This window comes from Eretmochelys imbricata, chromosome 11, assembly GCF_965152235.1.
Source record: "Eretmochelys imbricata isolate rEreImb1 chromosome 11, rEreImb1.hap1, whole genome shotgun sequence".
Classification (NCBI taxonomy): Eukaryota; Metazoa; Chordata; order Testudines; family Cheloniidae; genus Eretmochelys; species Eretmochelys imbricata.
The window spans coordinates 81,048,044-81,065,414 of record NC_135582.1 but is presented as its reverse complement, the minus strand read 5'-3'; the positions used below and the strand labels follow the sequence as shown (position 1 = coordinate 81,065,414).

The 17,371-nt window shown below is 58.5% G+C and overlaps 1 protein-coding gene across 1 annotated transcript in view; it reads right to left on the bottom strand.

Moving 5' to 3' along the window:
• COL6A2 (collagen type VI alpha 2 chain) overlaps positions 1-17,371 on the bottom strand; it is a 49,161-nt gene that overhangs the window by 19,238 nt on the left and 12,552 nt on the right. Inside the window, exons 4-21 of the mRNA XM_077830128.1 lie at positions 15,194-15,214; positions 13,573-13,638; positions 12,823-12,876; positions 12,672-12,716; positions 11,445-11,471; positions 10,076-10,102; positions 9,940-9,984; positions 9,105-9,158; positions 8,669-8,731; positions 7,829-7,891; positions 6,617-6,706; positions 5,271-5,333; positions 4,552-4,614; positions 3,396-3,458; positions 2,826-2,888; positions 2,339-2,389; positions 1,203-1,238; positions 514-576 (exon numbers count right to left, since the gene is read on the bottom strand). Of these exons, the coding sequence (XP_077686254.1) occupies positions 514-576; positions 1,203-1,238; positions 2,339-2,389; positions 2,826-2,888; positions 3,396-3,458; positions 4,552-4,614; positions 5,271-5,333; positions 6,617-6,706; positions 7,829-7,891; positions 8,669-8,731; positions 9,105-9,158; positions 9,940-9,984; positions 10,076-10,102; positions 11,445-11,471; positions 12,672-12,716; positions 12,823-12,876; positions 13,573-13,638; positions 15,194-15,214 (957 nt within the window). The remainder of the gene's footprint in view (positions 1-513; positions 577-1,202; positions 1,239-2,338; positions 2,390-2,825; positions 2,889-3,395; positions 3,459-4,551; positions 4,615-5,270; positions 5,334-6,616; positions 6,707-7,828; positions 7,892-8,668; positions 8,732-9,104; positions 9,159-9,939; positions 9,985-10,075; positions 10,103-11,444; positions 11,472-12,671; positions 12,717-12,822; positions 12,877-13,572; positions 13,639-15,193; positions 15,215-17,371) is intronic.

Genomic DNA, 17,371 nt, shown 5'->3' with positions numbered 1-17,371 from the left:
GACAGGCATGACGTGGGTGATACTGCTGAAGGAAAAGCCCCTCCCACTCGCCCTGGTCAGCAACACCCCAGCTGAGTACCCCAAGGGCTGCTGGACACTAGCTCCTAGCCGCAGGAGTGGCTGCGAGACACGGTGCCCCTGGTGCGGGGGCCACATGTGCCAAGGGGCCGGCAGGCAACACGTCCGGCGTCCAGCCACGCACAGGGTGTGCTCTGGTCTTGCAAGCGGCATGGCCCGCAAGCTGCCAGTTTGGTTCAGGGTTCTGGCTTGGGGGGTGGGAGCGGGGGCAGACTGCGATTCCAGCTCCACTCCCAGTGTCCAGAGACAGGCATTGCCCAGGCTGGGGCGCAGTAGCAATGCCAGGTGGGAGCTCTATTGACCTTTACCCACGCCCAGGCGCCCCAGAGGCTAGACGTGCAGAACGGCAGGGTCCGTATGGCGTCCCCCCTACCTCTGCCAGCACGGTAGGAAAGCGGGGCCAGGACGTGGGAGTGGCACTGACAGTATACTTACTGGTTCCCCTGTGTCTCCTTTCACCCCGGGAGCGCCTTTCGGTCCAAAGTCGCCCCTTGCACCCTGTTCAGAGGAGGGAGAGATGTGACGGCAGTCCAGAGCGTGTGCTGGGAAAGCTGCTCCGCTGTTAGACACCAGTGGTGCCCGGCTGTCACGGCAGGGCTCTCGGGGGGGGGGGCAGCTGGCGCAGAGCAGGGCCTGGCTCTTGGGGAGCTCCCTTGGGTCAGGGGAATCCTTAGGGTGGGTGACGCCCACACAGTGCTGCTGCACCAGCCCCATCCTCAGCCCCCACACCAGAGAAGGGGGGCACAGATGTTCGTGCCAGGGCAATGCACCCTCCCTGGACTGCGTGTGCTGAGAGAGGGCAGTGCACCCAGCGACACGAACCCCTGTGTCTGTGCGTACACGGATTGCTAAATCCAAGCAAATGCATCAGGGTCCTGCACACCCTTCCGCAGGTGAGTGACCCCTGGGACCAAAGGGGCTGCTTGTAGGACACAGGTCGCCAGGCCCCCAGGTTAGTGCCCCCCAGGGATCAACAGAGCTGCTCGCAGGTCACGGGTCAGCCATGCCCATCAGTGCAGGGTTCCTCCGTCACTCAGTGACAGGCCAGGAACTAGCTGCTTAGCACAGTGGTCAATTCGATAACCTCATAAATACACCCCCCTACACACACACACACCCCGTACCTCTGGACCAGGCGGTCCCTTCTCGCCTTTGTCGCCCTGGGAACAGACAGGAGTTTGTTAGCTTCAGTTTTGTGCTGGATTGAAATTTGCTGCACATGTGCCCAGAGACAATGGTGATGGGCACATTTCAAAATAATACACCAATATACTTGTGGCCTGGTTTTAGGAGGAGGTGGAGCCCCTGCAACTCCCCTGGACTTCAGTGGGGACTGCAGGACCCCAGCACCTCTGACAGCCCAGCCAGAAGAGCCCACTGGAGTCAGTGGGAGGCTCTCCACAGTCGAATGGGCTCTGACCCTGGCCCTGGCCCTGGCGCCCCACAAGCGACTGGCTGACGGCTGTGAGCAGAGGGTAAGATTCCCTGGCAGAACTGTGGTGGGAACACGTATCACTGCACTTCTCTGCACCCTGCCCAGCTGGCTCAGGCTGGGATAATCCGCAGGCCGCTATTTAACACAGAGACCAGTAAGTCTCCTATTCGATGCAGAGTCTGATTCATAGGGGATGTTTAGAGCAGGCCTGCATTCCTCACACCACCTTTACCCATCAGGGAGCAGGGGATTCGTAACGTGCAAACCCTGGTTTATTACACTGAATTCAAAGGGGTGTGAGGGAACCGGACCCTCCAACATGACCACTCTGTTCCTACTCATTCAGGGGAGCAATAATGCTTACCCCTGCCAATGGAACCCGCCTGCCAGCCTCTCACCGCTCCTTCCAGGCCTGCCCCTCTGCTGCGGGGGAAGGATTCCCCACTGCTTTCCTCTGCAGAGTGAGGCCAGGCCGCTGGGAGAGCTGGGATCTCCCCTGCGCAGCCAGCTGCAGCCCTAGCAGCTAGTATGCCGGGCCAGAATGTGCTGCCTGAACCCAGGGGCGGATTAACTACTGGGCCAATGGGGCCCGTGGCCAGGGGCCCCGTCTAATTGGGGGCCCCCAGAAAAATGGGCGCCCCTGTGCCCCAACCCGTTCCGCCTACCGGACAGCAGGGGACTGCGACCCAAGCCCATTTCCCCAGCAGGAGTGCAGGGCGGGAGGCGGAGGGGACTGCAAGCAGAAGGGGTGGGGAGGGGCCCCCCACTTCCTCTGGCCCAGGGCCCCACAAAAGCTTAATCCGCCTCTGCCTGAGCCATACGTACCCCAAGTCCTCTGGGGCCAGGGTAGCTGAAGCCAGGTCTGCCTCGGTCTCCCTTTGTGGGGAAAGAGAGAACAGGTCAGTGAAAGCAGAACATTAAAACCCAGCGCGGGCTGAGCTCGCGACGTCACCGAGTCGGGAGTTTCCCTTCTCTAGAAGGAGTGTCCTGGTTTGTCAGGCAGAGGAACGGGGCTAAGAGAAGCCATGGACAGCAATGTCTTCAGCACAGCACTCTGCACCAACAGCACCCGCCTTCCAGAGACAGCTGGGCTGCCTGGTGGCAGCAGAGGCTGGGCAGGGAGCCGTCGTGGGCCTGGACACTTCACCCAGGTGTCAGCAGCGTGGCTTTGGCCGGGGGAAGGACTGGAGGGGGCAGGTGAGATCTCAGAGGTGCAGACTGAGGTGGGGGCGTTCACGGCCCCCATGAAGCACACAGGTGAAGCCGCTGGTTCCCCCCTTTCTACTGCACTGGACGTACATCTAGACTTTACCTTTGGTCCTGGGGGCCCTGGGTTGCCCCTTGTGCCCATGTCGCCTGGGTCCCCACGAGATCCCTGCAAGACAGTGTGGGAGAGAGCAGGGTAAGCTGAGGGCACCGATCGCACCACAGGGGATGGTGCTGTGGATGGCTTGGGAGTTACAGGGGTTAATATAACACAGAACAATTCTCCATTTCAATTACTGCTCGCACCCCCGCAGGGCCCATGCACCTAGCTCTCTCGGCACTACTGGGCTCCAGGCGGAAACCACCACTGCCACCAAACGAGGCTGGAATTAACCACACACGAAACCAGCTCTGGCCAAGCAACCAGGAAGTCAGGTCGGAGAGAGGCAGTGCGGCCTAGTGGACAGAGCACAGCAGCGGGAGCCACTGCACGGGCCCCGGATTCTGACCCTGGCTCTGACATGGATTGTGGGCAAGTCCCTGTGCCCATCTGTAAAACATGCTGGCCCCACTGCGGGGAGGTGGGCAGGGTGAGCGGAAGTTTGTACCGTTCTTTGTAAATACTAGGGGCTGTTATCAAAGTCACACACTATTCCACAATCACCGGGAAACTTACAGGCCTGCCCGGCTCTCCCACGGCACCCTGTGGGCCTCGGGGCCCCAGCACTCCTCGATCGCCCTGTGGAACAAAGCCAGGAGACAGGTCACCACGCTGAGCGGCCAGGCACACACCAGCTCTCTGCAGCTAACGGGCAGCGCAGAGCGTACGCAGTGCCGTCAGGGCAGGCGTGACTGGCAGCAGGGCATTGGATGGGGTGGGCACCTGGGCAGTCTAGGCTCCCAGCTGGGCACCTCTGAGCCGTGAGCCCTTGGCTGGTAGCGTCCCCTCTCCCAGGGGAAGCCTCTCGCTGCTGCCCCGGGGGTGCAGATTGCCCGAGGGACGCTCTCCTGGCGCTGTACTAACTCACGGCAGAGCCGCCCGCCTGAGCACGCAGCGCGATGTTCCCTTCCCCGGCTGACGCTGCAGGAGTGGGGCCAAGTGCTCAGCATTCGAACTCTGCTCCCCGGGCAGGGCTATGCTACCAGGGAAGGCCTAGCTTAGGGTCCCTGCCAGGTGCGGTGCCAGTGGGCGTCTTCCCAGCTTCCTCTGCTTTGGGCCATCCCCCGGCTGGCTCTCTGGGGGCTCCTTCCCAGCTGACGCCCACAGGGCAGCCGCAAGCAGCTGCCTCTTCATCCCGGGGCCAAGCACAAGAGGGGCAGCGGGTGGCCAAGTTTGTGGCGCTGTGGAAAGGGAGAGAAGGGTTAAGAAAACCTCTCTCCAGCACCCAGATTACAGGGACTGGCTGGGGCGGGCGCGGCGGGTACTGCGGAGAGGGAAACGTGGCTTCCCACACCAGGCTCTGATCTCCTCATGGCTGGGAGACCTGCCTGCGTGACCGTGCACAGCATCCGGACGGATTCCTGCCCTCTGGGCAGCCCTCCTGTGTGATGGAGGTCGGCACGAGGGGACACGCTGCAGGCAGGCTCGGCTCTGATCCCCCCCAGGCTCTTGCACAGCCACGGGCAGCAGCTCCACACGGGGCTGGAGAGCGGGGCCTGCCGGGGGCTTGGAGGAAGGGCACACGCGCTGCAGTCGGACATGGGGGGCGGACGCTTTGTGGAGACAGCTCATCTGAGGGCCGCCTTGCAGGGAGCGATCCTGCACGGGCTGGGGAGGGCGTCAATGAGCCATTCCCTCTGCTGGCTGCCCTGAGCCTGGAATTCGTGCTTACCCTTGCTCCTTTGCTGCCGACTTCTCCTGCTAGGCCCCGGGGGCCTTCGGGGCCGGGGTCTCCCTGTTGGCAGAAAAAGGTCAGAAGATACACTCACTGTCCGGCACTGCCCTTGGGCCGTGTCTCAGCTGCCCAGGGCCCCCAGCCCAGCTCCAGCTGCTTACGCTGCCTGCCCAGGGAGAGGCGCCATCTCAGGAGAGTCCCACACCCGGTTCCTTTCTTTAGGGGGGGGATGATCAGGGCCAGGTGTCCTCAGCAGCCCACACAGCCTGGAGCATCCATCACTGCCCTTTCTCCACCCCCTCAGCCCCAGGTCAGGCCCCCCAGGCTCCAGGTGGAGCAGGCCCCCCCGTAGCTGCTCCCGCGTCTGCTAGAGGGGTTGCTAGAATGGTGCAGGGCACTCCTCTGCCAGAGCCCAGACCCCACCAGAGCCAGGGCCGGTGTGGGGGTGAACGGATGGCTCGGTCTTTCAGGGTATGGACCCGAAGGCAGCCCACGCCCACGCCTCCCTCCTGAGCTGGAGAGCCCGGCTCAGCGCCCTGCACTCAGCCTGCTCTCCTCGGCAGGAGCAAGCCTGTCCCAGCCAAGCCCGGCCTGCCTTCGCTGGCCCCCGGGGCCGCAGGAGGGGAGACTGGTGGCATTGTGGGGAAGCAGCAGCTCGCTCTCAGCCCGGCAGCTGGGCCTGACGGAGCCGTGCACGTCATCCCCCGAGCACTCACCTTCTCTCCCTTGGTCCCAGCGTTCCCCGGGCTGCCTTTTGTCCCTGGGTCCCCGCGACGACCCTGCGCACACCGACACCAACCAGAGAGATGGGGCACAAAGGTGGAAACCAGCTCAGTTAACCTGCTGCGGCTTTGCTGCCCATCCCCCCCGCCCGAGATTCACTTCTCCTTGCCCTCCCTTGGCAGCGCGGGGCCCCTGGGAGGGGAGCAGAGGGCCCCCATGGCCTCGCTGGGCTGCGCTGCCCTATGGCGGGAAGCGGCTGGGTTTGTCGTTAAGCATTTTCTTAGGAGAGTCAACACAGCGCAGCTCCCACAGGGACACAGACGGTTAATTCCCCTCGGCTAAAAACGGGGCTTTAGTTCTAGCTTGAATTTGTCTAGTGTCAGCTTCCCGCCATTGGCACTTGTCTACTGACTCGGACGGATCGACTCCGATTTACCCCCCCCACCCCACAGGGGAGTTGTGCTGATTTACACCCCCGCCGGGGGGAGCTGTGCGGATTTACACCTCCGCCGGGGGGAGCTGGCCCGGTGGCTCCAAAGGAGCTGTGTGGATTTACCCCCCCGGCGGGGAGCTAGCCCACAGTCTGTAGCAAGTTCCCTGGATTCTGCCACGCCCGAGAAGAGCACTGCGGATTCTGCAGCAGCTTCGTGTAAGTGAAGCGCGGAGGGTTTGAATGGAGGAAATCTGACAATGGATGTTACGCTCAGTCCTGCAGCTCCAGGGGCCAGGATTTTCTTTTGATCTGAAAATCAATTGATTCTCCACTGCCCTTGCATTGTCATTTTCTGCTCTTAGTATCGCATTGCCTGCAATCACAGCTCGGGGGGAACTGGGGAGAGGGCAGCTGAGAAGAGAGGTGATTTGGGCCTGGGGGTAGCACACTGGCTGGGTGATGCTGTTAAAATGATCAGCAGTGAATTAGTTAACAATGTGGACTTTAACTGGTCATCTTTGGGCTTGCGGAATCAATGCAGGCAAATGGGGCCAGTCCCACATCCCTCTGACCTATTGTTTCACGCTGCCTGCAGACTCAGGCAGACCTCTCACTTCAGGTTTTCAAGGTTTCCTTTGCAATCAAGAGGGCTAAAGACAGCGTCTTACATCCCAGTTCCAACTGCAACAAACAAGGAGCTCGAATCCCTGCAGTTCCCTGCTGGGGTTCCCCTGGGGGTGCTGCGAGCAGGGACGGCAGGGGATGCCAGGCGTTGCCAGCTCACTGCAGGATGCGGTTTAGCTGCCTTTCCTGCAGGGACAGTCAGTGTGCCCATCGGGTGCCGGGATCACCCACTGCAAGGCGTTATGTAGCACGCAGGGAGAGGGGAACCACTTGGGATCTCACCGGCTCTCCCTTGGGTCCAGCAGGTCCTGGGCTGCCTTTGCCTCCCTTGGCACCAGGGCTCCCAGGGGCTCCGTTGTTGCCTTTAGGTCCCTTTGCAAAGAAAAGAAGTAGTCAGAGCGTGTCTGACGAGAGCGGACAGGCCAGCCAGCAGGGGTCACCCTGCCTCCCCTCTCCGCCCACATGTCCCCCAGCCACCCCCCTCCCCACCCAGCCACCCATACCAAACACACGCTGCCCAGCCCCCCTGGCTCCAGCCCCAGCACAGAGCAGTGCCGTGCACTCCCCTCTCACCTAGCTAGTGCAGGGGGATCGGGCTCCGAGGGGCTTGGCTCCCCCTCCCACAAGACCTCCCTGTCTCTGTCCCTGATCAGGGAACCCAGGGACTAGGACTGTGACTGTGTCCCCCAGCCCCTGGCCCGGTGTCCCCCAGCCCAGGCACCCCTGCAGCAGCTGTGCCCTGCGCAATCGCAGTTGTGTCCTGGAGGACACTGAGGCACTGGCCTGAGCGAGGGGGCAGGACCTCTGCTAAGGCTGTGAGCTGTTCCTCCCTACGCTTTGCTTTCATGGTGCAACATGAAACAGCTCCTGCCACAGCTGCCAGTGCCAACGAATGGTGAGCGCCGGGGTTACTGCTGGGACGGCTGCACCGGGGCCCAGCACACCCGGCGAAGGGATGGGAATGAGGAGGGCCCCAAAGCAAGGGATTTGCTGGAGTGGCAGAGCCTGCGTGGCCCCCTGGGCCAGGAAGAAGAGGTTCCAGCCCCCCGGCCAGGCACCTGGCCACAGGCACCCTTTGGCACCCCCACCACTCCCAGGTGTAACTTCCACTTCGGCTGTCGAGCGGCTGTGCAGCAGAGTACAGGTTTCCCTTCCCACTCCAGCAGCCCTGCTCCCGTATCTCCCAGCGACTATTAGCACGGCTCCTGCTCCAAGCCACCCGGTGAGCTGCAGGAGGTGTCTCCTTCAGTGCCACCTGGGGCACTGGCAGGCGTGCGCACATCCCCTGCCTGTTCCAGGTGTGAGCCCTACCCACCGGGCCGATCTCAGCTCCCAGAATGGCTGGTTCTTTACCTCGCTGGGCCATGGCCCGCGTGTTGGGGCTGCAGGTGCCCCAGGACCACTGGGTCTGTGAGTACTTTTATCTGTGGCCCCAGAGCATCACAGGCGGGTTCCAGCGGGAGGGGCCTGATCCCGGTATGGCGGGGAACTTACCCGGTTTCCCTTTTCTCCTGGAGATCCCACGGGTCCGCTGCGGCCAGGGCGGCCAGGATCTCCCTGAAACAGCAACAGAAGAACAGTCACGAGGGACATCACCATCCTGTTCCCCAGGGGTCCCAGCTGCTGCTCGTGGCTGATCTGTGCCCATGGGGGAGTGAGTAACCTGAACTCCACCCTCCCCGAGAGCGAAGTGGGGAGCGCCGTCCACCTGCACTTACCCTTGACGGTGGGGCCATCACACTCCCGGCTCTGGGAGAAGTGCTCACACGAGAGTCTCAGTCAGGGCATCAGGACAGGGTGTGTGCGGGAACCCCCATCAGAACAGGGTGTGTGCAGGGTGTGTGCGGGGTGTGTTGTGTCGTGTTTCTTACAGCCTCCCAGGGACACAGGCAGGACTCCAGACAAGTCACCTCCTCCTCTCCGCTGGAGTCTCTCCCGTGCGCCACCTAGTGGCTGTGTCACTCCCACGGTTGTACTGCGGCCAACTCCGCGCTCACACACACGCAACCTCTTATTCTGACAGGTCCCCAGAGGGCGCAGACAAGGGCTGGGGGAGCACAGGAGCCTTTCACGGGTCACCCGGGTGCACGCCGGGTAAAGGAAGCAGTGAAACTGAGCAACACTTTGTCAGGGGAAGTCTCCCACTTTCTCGGCGTTGCTCCATTCCCCACTGGGCTGTGTTCTCCGCGGGCGGTACTGGGCACTGCTCCGCTGCTGGGGACACGGCTGCCCCCTGGTCTGCAAGTTCTGGCTCTGGCCCGGGGATTTAAGCTCTCCCGCTTGGTGCTCTGTCCAGACTCTGCCGCTCTGCTCTCTGGTTTGAAATTCACGTACCTTTATGCCTTCGTCTCCTGGTTCTCCCTGGTCTCCTGCATCTCCTGGGTAACCATCAGGGCCCTAGGGAGGGAAAGGACAAGGAACTGTCCGCCTGCAGTAATAACAGTGTGCTGCTCTCCTCCAGATAAAACACCTCCCCTAGAAGATCACTTTGCAGGGAGAGCAGCTTCAGATACAAGAATGGCCTCAACTTGCTGCTAGTGGGAACAAAAAACAGAGGCCAGCTCTCATCACCTTGGTGCTCCCCCGTGCGTTGGCAGGAGACACGAGTGCTCTGACACCGTGGTGTGCGTTCCACTCTGCATCAGGACAACTGGGCAGGAAGACTCACTGCTCGCGATGCAGCTCCACGGTGACAGGTAAGGCCGGGCTAAGCCCGCCCTGCTATGGTGAACTGCACCTTGGCTGATTAAGCACGAGAAAACATTCCTACCTTGTCCCCAGGGTCTCCCTTACAGCCAGGGGATCCAATCCGTCCCAGCCTGCCCTGTGGGGATTACAACAGAAAGAGGTGAGAGAAAACCTGAGAGTTAGGGGGAAAGAATTAGGAGTTTCTGTTCTATCACAGTAAATAATTGATAATTGATAATAATTGACCCACAGCTAATCACAAGGGTCTGGCCCAAGGAGGCCAGTTAGAGAAGGGACTGCAAACATCGACCTTAAACCAAAAATAGAGCACAGGCCTGGCCCTGTTTGGTGAAAGGCCTGGCAGGCAGCAGTGACGCCCTGCAGGCGGTGCGGGGAGGCAGCTTCAACGCCCCGGAGGGGGCACGGGAGTGATGCCCTGCCTATATATCAGGTCCCTTTTTCAGGCTGGGTTCTGTGGGGGCTGAGACCCCCACAGTGCCCAGAGGTAGTGTAGAGGGAGGGCTGAAGGCTGCTCTGTGGAAGCAATGGGATAGCTCAGTGGTTTGAGCATTAGCCTGCTAAACCCAAGGTTGTGAGTTCAATCCTTGAGGGAGCCATTTAGGGATCAGGGCAAAAATTGGGATTGGTCTTGCTTTGAGCTGGGCGTTGGACTAGATGACCTCCTGAGGTCCCTTCCAACCCTGATATTCTATGATTCTATGAAGGTGTTTGGGCAGGTATGGGAGTGGGACGGAACCTCCCCCACCCAGGGAAAGAATTCACGGATATTTTCCTGTGGTTCGTTTTCATCGATGGTAACAGCTTCTCTCCAGCCTCAGGCCTCAGGAACCCCCATCAGCTAATGACCAGAACACCGGAGCTGGACTGGGCACGGCTCGTCCCTTGTGTGGCGTTACCTTCTGTCCGTCGGTGCCGTTCCTTCCTGCCAAACCAGCTGCCCCCTGGGGCCAAAGGAAAAGAAGTAATTATCTTGCTAGAGACTCTCTGAGGCTCTAAGCTGGGACAGGTGCTGCATGAAAGGTGCCTTCTTACCTTCCGGCCGTCGCCTCCAAACTCGCCCTGCGGAGAAAGGGGACAATGCGTAGTCAGCTCTGGGTACATTGCACTGCTTACCCCTCCTAATGATGACCACGTGTCCCAGGTGCTCCCCCCACCCACCTTTCTGCTCATGAAAAGTGTTTGTAAGCAGATCACCGAGTTCTCAGATTTGCTCGTTACTGGCAACCATTCAGTTATATCCTCGCAGCACCCCCTCCTCACTCCCCTGGCACAGACATGGGGCAGTTTGTTGTCAATGCGCCACACCCTGGGCCAGATCCTCAGCTGGCGTAAACTGGCATATCTGCACTGACTTCATAGGAACTACCCTGACCTACACCAGTCCTGGTCTGGCCACGTGTTGCTTAGTTGTATAAATCACATGCTGCTGTTTCTGCTCCCACATAGGATGATTTATGTAATTTACCAACATACTTCAATTTCAAATACACCTACACCCCGATATAATGCGACCCGATATAACAGGAAGTCGGGTAGAATGTGGTAAAGCAGTGCTCTGCGGGCGGGGCTGTGCGCTCCTGTGGATCAGTGCGTCTGGCTCTGACACGCTGCTCTGAGCGGCGTGTTAAGGGTGCCGGGCCGAGACTGAGGGGTTGGATAAGGGGCAGAGGGTCTCGGGGGGCGGTCAGGGGACAGGGAGCACGGCGGGTTGGATGGTTCGGAGGTTCTGGGGGGCATTGGATAGGGCGTGGGAGTCCCGGGGAGCCTGTCAGGGCGTGGGGGTTTGGATAGCGATCGGGGCAGTCAGGGGACAGGGAGCGGGGTGGTTGGGTAGGGGGTGGGGTCCTGGGGGTGATTAAGGACGGGGGGGGGGTTCTGGAGGGGGTAGTCAGGGGACTAGGAGTGGTGGGGGGTTGGATGGGTCGGGGATTCTGAGGGGTCAATCAGGGGGCAGGAAGTGACTATTAATAATGGAAATGCCCGAGGCCAAAGCAAGTTCGATACAACGCGGTTTCACCTATAACACGGTAAAAGGCTTTTTGGCTCCTGAGGACCGCGTTATATCGGGGTGGAGGTGCACTACCTTTCAATATACAATTCTGAGTTCACTGTCGATGAGTATCAGTCGTGGGAGTCTGAAATGTGCTTTGCATGTAGTAAAAGTAGCAAAGTTAAAGCACAGACGTTCTCGGGGAGAGGCCACAAACATGGAGAGATGCCCACAATCAGGTTCCACTGTGAGCAAAATACTTGTAGAATATTCCTCCCCATTTTCCCAGCTACTGCTACGATTGTTCCCAGCCCCGTCTCTAAACATGCACTAGAAACAACGCTCCCGTGGAAATGCCCCGCTGGCCCCTTGCACAGTGCTCGCAGATCAGGATCAGAGGCTCTTTCTTACCTTCTCTCCTTTCAGACCAGGAATACCCTAGGGCAAGAAAAAACACAAAACCCTTTCTGTTAGTGTTTGTGGGCGGGCAGGTGGAGGTGGGGGAAGCGAGGGGCTCTGGGCAGGCAGGCAGACAAGTGGACTCAGAGATGCAACTATTGCAGCAAGTAGGAGATGGCCAGCTAGAGTGAAGAGAGACAGGCCGAGATCCCCAGCACTCCACACTGCTTGGTGCAGACACAGAACAGCAGTGTCTGGATCCTGATGGAGCCTTCAGCCAGTGAGTGCTGAGGGCCAGCGGCCATCAGACCCGGCCCCTTTGGACACATGTTCATTCCCACCCAACGAACATACAGTGCCCTCCAGGAACATGGGGACTCTGCCTGTTTTATAATGATCTGTGCTGACAGGCAGTATCCGTCTCCAGGCTGGTCTCTGCCATGCCCCTCCTCAGGGCTAACCTGCGGCACCACTCGACCATCCCCTGGTGCAGTGGTGGCGGGGACGGACCTGACTGCTGAATGGAATGGGGGCCAGGAGCACGTAACACTCCCGATGTGCCCCAGGAGCCGCCCTGGCTTCCCATCCGCTTCCAGGTTCCATGCAGGGTGATTGTTCCAACCAACCCAGCCCTTTCCGGCTCTTAGGGACCTGCCTTAGGGACCAGCCATCTGCTCGAGCGCCCTCATGCGGCACAGAGCTGATGTGCAGTGGCTAGAGGCCAGGCCTATCTGGCAAAGGGCCCTGGCGGAGGAACGCTCTCTGGCTGGGAGCCTGCCTGTTTGCCAACCTGCCGGGGGCAGTGCAAAGGGCACCTCTTTGGCCAAGCAGCTACTTGAGGCTGCAGCCTTCCTGCATGTCTGAGGTGGGCTGCAGTAGCGCATGGGCTACGGGCCATCTGTCCTGTCCATGGCAGACAGCAGACAGGAAGCCTTGTTATGACAGTGTCTTGCACCCAGGTGGCACAATGCTGCAGGCCAAAATTCGGCTGAACAGATTCGCTTCAGCAAAAATCTCCTCTCTCGTGGACGGATCCAAAGTCCCTGGGAGACAAGTCACTGACTCCGGCAGGCTGTGGGGCAGGCTGTGTGCCCTCATCCAGCCCCATGGCCTCGCAGCGGGGCTGTAAGACGCGCACCAGACCGGCAGCCACACATCACACACACGCACGCATGCCACTGCTGAATCCGAACCAGAATGCAGGCAGGCAGCTCAGCCACCGGGCGCAGGGTTCTTTACCTTGGGACCAGGGTATCCGATGGGACCTTCAATACCTGGGTCACCCTTCAAGAGAGAAGATATGGTGAGTTAGTCCAAAGTCAGTGAGTCTCCAGCTGACCCATCACGGTGCTGCTCGCCAGCGGTGGAAGGGGGATTTTACACCACTCACCTGTCGCCCTTTTAGCCCAGGACCTCCTGGTTGACCCATGTTCCCCTTCGCACCCTGCAAGTAAAGCACACAAAGAGCACCGTGACTTTTCATTCGTGGTCAGCAGAGGGCACCATGTGCTGGCCCCTCTCCCCCAGAGCCCCCAGCGGCAGAGCAGGCCCAGAGAGGAGTGGGCTGGGCCCAGCGCCGAGGAGCGCAGGAGATGGACAGCCAGAGGGACAGACACACAATCTGGACTCAGAGCTCTGCTTCGCGGCGGAGGGACTATGCAGCCCAGCTGGGACTAGCCCAGGATAAAGAGCAGCCTGGCTGGGGCTGCAGTATGCTGGGGGAGGGGTACTGCCCGGGCACCCCGGGAGTGGGGGAGCGGAAGAAGAAAGGGGCATCTGGGGAGAGAGGGAGAGTCAGGGTCAGCACAGGAGCCTGGCCTGGGGCAGCCTGCAGGTGTGGTTATGAGCGAGCCTAGAGCCCAGAGCGCAGGGGTGGTTACTGGGCGTGGGGAGGGGTCCCCAGTTCCTTTTGTCTCCAGCACAGCGAGAGTGGGGTGGTGCTGGGTTTGTGACGCTGCAGGGGGCTGGTTTCCCTGCACCTCTCTCTGCCAAGGGGGGCCCGGCTGCAGCTGTGGGGTTTGCATCCTGCAGGCCAGCAAAGGGCTTGGCTGGTCGGTGTCATCGCCCAGTTCCAAGCCCAGCCCAGTCGAAGGACTCACCCAGCATGGCCCCTCCTGCCCACCAGGCCAGCGTCACTCACCTTCTGCCCCCGGTAGCCCTTGGGCCCAGGCGGGCCTGTGATCTCCAGACAGCTCATCTTGTAGCACTGAAATAAACCAGATTAAACATGAGGCATGGGGCAGGACACGTGGGGAAAGCCAGGTGGAGAACCAGGCCAGGATGACAGAGGTAATGGAAACAACAGGTAGCCTTTAGGGGCCTTCAGAAGCCTAATTCTCAGTCCCCAGGTGCTGATCTCGCTGTGCCCACCGGCTAGCGAGAAGGCGGAGACTGCTGCTGCTCTGTGCATGGGCCCTGCCCTCCGCAGCCAGCCTGGGGTTTCAGGCCTGGGCCCGGCACACACTGAGTTTTGGCCTAGGGAGCGCCCGGCCTGGGGGAACATTGGGGCCGGGATGCCAACGCTGCACCGTGTCGGTCTAGCTCCGCTCCCACAGGCCTCGAGGGAACAGCCCTGTTTGCGCTGATGGGATCCGAGTGGGGCCACCAGGCAGCGTGCTGGAAAATCCCACCCTAGACTTCAGAATGGGAACCGGCCAGGAGCCCCCAAATCCTGGCCTGGCTAGAGGTAGCCCTGAGGAGCAGGGACTGTTAATGCTTAGCCTTGACTGCGCTCTGGCCTGGCTGGGTTTAAAGAGCATCTCTGCGCAGTTCTTTTGCCCTTTGGGGCCTTGTGCGGCTGAAGCTCTCCTGCACGTCTGTGTGGGCAGATAAACGGACAGTGGGAGCATAGGTGAGGCTAGACACCAGCTGAAACAGGAAGCCGCCGAGACCCCTTTGCATGTTTTTACTCCTTTCTCCTCAGCTGGCCTGGGGACCGAAGGTGGGCAGGAAAACGCCATGTTCTCCCCTAGAGGTCCAAGGTGACACGAAGTGAATTAATGGAGGGGCCGCACAGCCTGTGTTATTGGAACAAAGATGTCCAAGTTGGGCCTCCATGTGTGCAGTTACAGCTGAGAGCTGGGCTGTCTCTACAGCAGGAATGCAGCCACCGACTTGCTCCAGTAGGCCTAAGGGGTCTTTATAAGAGATATAAAAGCCAGCTAAGGTACTTAAATACTATCCACACCCAGAGCTGAGCCCCCCGAGAGTTGAACAAATAAAGAAGTGAGAAAGATCTGGGCCCGAGTTGGCCTGGGCATTGAATCATTAAGTTCTTTCACTCCCCAAAGCAGTTCAATAAAACAAACCATCACAGTGGACTAAATAGCCTCATGGGAGCAGTGTCTGCCTCTTCCATCGGATGGTGATTTTGCAGCCTCCAGGGCGGTGATGCAGGCTGCTAGGTCCTGCTGCTGTTTTCTAACCCAGAATCTCATATATATATTTCCTTCCAGCCTGAAGGAGCCAGAAACATTTCACAAAACTTTACATAGGCAGAAATCACTATGCCCAGCACTGTAATGCAGCCACCTCTGAGTACACAGCAGCTGTTTATTTATGCTCAGCAAAACTAACCTGGGATTTAGGGCAGGAACTTTAACTAAAAGGCAACATGACCTTGTCCCTGACCCCACACTGAGTTCCACATGGGTGCAGGGGTCCAGCTGCATGGAGCTCAGTGCAGGATCAGGGTTACTCATCTGTGGTGCAATCCAATTTCATTGGAGTGAGCAAGCTGCGTGAAGGTGCTGTTCACTCACCTCTCCATAGGCTTCATGTTTCTGTGAAAGAGAGCGAGAGAGAGAAAACAGATCATTTAGATAAAAAGCATGAAGAGACCTGGAGCGCCTCCCCCTCCTGGAGCTGGGCAGTCCTGGCACTCCCCATGAGGAGCAGGGAAAGCGGGAGACAGGAGTTGTATGGTTTAAAAGCACCATACAAGTAACCCAAGCAGTGGTGACTTTCAGTCCCAGGTGTGAGATACAGAGGTCCCACTACTCCGATTTCTGACACAGAGGTTGGGATCCTGTTGTCCAAGGACAAAGGCCCCGATTCTGCATATTGTTCTGTATGAGCCCAGGCCTCTGGGTGGGAGCCCAGGCCTGTTGGATGGAATAGCCTGCAGCCTGGGGCCAGAGACAGCCCCTTTCCAGAAAGGAGAAGGGCTAACTGGCTCTGTCTCCTTTTAGTTTACGTGTAGGGTAGCACTTCTCACTGGTACACATTTTAAACCATAAAGAATGCAAGAGCGCACTATATTCGCCTTCCCCAGCTGGGGCCGTGGGGCCAGTCCTGCAGAGTCCTGTAACGTTACGCCCTGTGCACAGCGCTGCTACAGTCAAAGGGACAGCACGCCCTGCCCAAAGCGGAGCACGTGCGTGAGCTTTGAGGAGGCAGGGCTGGGAACTGGATTGTATTGAAAGCTCTGGTCAAGTTTTGCCCCTGTGTTTTCAGTGAGTGACAGTGAAAGGCAAGGTCTTGGCCCCTTTTCCCAGTTACTGGTGGTTAGGAACAGAGAGTGTTTGTCACTGCAGCTTTGTCCTTTGAGATATTCTAGCCCCTGTCACCCCAGGGTCTGGGCACCTCACAATTGGTACTGGACTTCCCCCCCACCCCCCGTGAGCAGGGCAGGGCTGTTGTCCTTATTGTACAGATGGGATCTGAGGCACAGAGAGGTGAAGTTACTTGCCCAAGGTCACACAGCAAATCTGGGCCAGAGCCAGGACTTGACCCCCACAGCTCTCCCACGTCCTGGGCTAGTGCCCTCACCACGGGGCCATCCTTCCCCTCCGTTGCAGTGTGTGATTTCAATGGCGTGACTCCCATGCTGAGTGTTCAGCACAGACATGAGGGTTTGCAGGACAGGCCTTCGAGTGCTATTATGCCAATAAGGTTTTAAAGGATGGATTTATGTCAGACAATACTTGGATAGAACAAAACATCCATGAACTTAATTATGCCATGTTGCGGCAGCCTGTTGGTCCCAGGATATTAGAGAGACAAGGTGGGTGAGCGAATAGCTTTCATTGGACCAACTTCTGGTGGTGAGAGACAAGCTTTTGAGCTCGATATTACCTCATCCACCTTCTCTCTCTCATAGACTTTGTTTGCCAAGATTTTTTTTTAAAGTGGTCCTAAACTTAGGCTCCTAATTCATTATTTGGGCATTTGAATGAGTTTCCTGGGTACTTGGCACTGATGAAAAGCAGGTGTTTCCACTGAAAATAAGGGCTGTTAGCTATGAGTTGAAGTGGATTGTAAGACTGTAGTTTTAAATACTAGACTGCATACACTGGTCTATCCCACTTACTGCAGTATGGTGCAAAGAGGGAAGAGGAGCTGAACATTTGGGGGAACACTGATTTTGTGAGAATTTGGGCCCTGATACTTTCAAGACTTATGGACATTTGTAGCCTTCCTAGTAAAGTACAAGCGTGTTTGCTGGGTTGGAGAATCAGACACTGCAAACAAGGAAAGAATTAACTAAGCCTTGAACATGAAACCAGTAAGAATCCTAAGGAAGTTTACCAAAAACTTTTCAGTCAGACCCTGAGCCTGCAGACGCATATGCACGTTCTTAACTGCATGCATCTGAGTAGGTGGCCCACTGAACACTTCTTGTGGGTCCATCAGCTGCTGCAAGAGCAAAGCTTCCATTGTAAAAACATGTCCTGCTTGTCAGAGATGCTCAGTGTTGCTGTTGTCACTGAAGTCAGATCTGGAGGGAGCTCAGCACCTGAACGTTTCTCGCCCTTCATGGCTTTGGAGACAACCTAACTGTAAATGGTTACAGTGCTCTACCTATCTTGGTATTGAGAGTTTGCCTTGCACAAGGTATCCAGGTCTTCCCAGGGCCGGTGCGAGGATATTTTGCACCCTAGGCGAAACTTCCACCTTGTGCCCCCGCACATTGGTTCATTGAGGGACAGATCTCAACG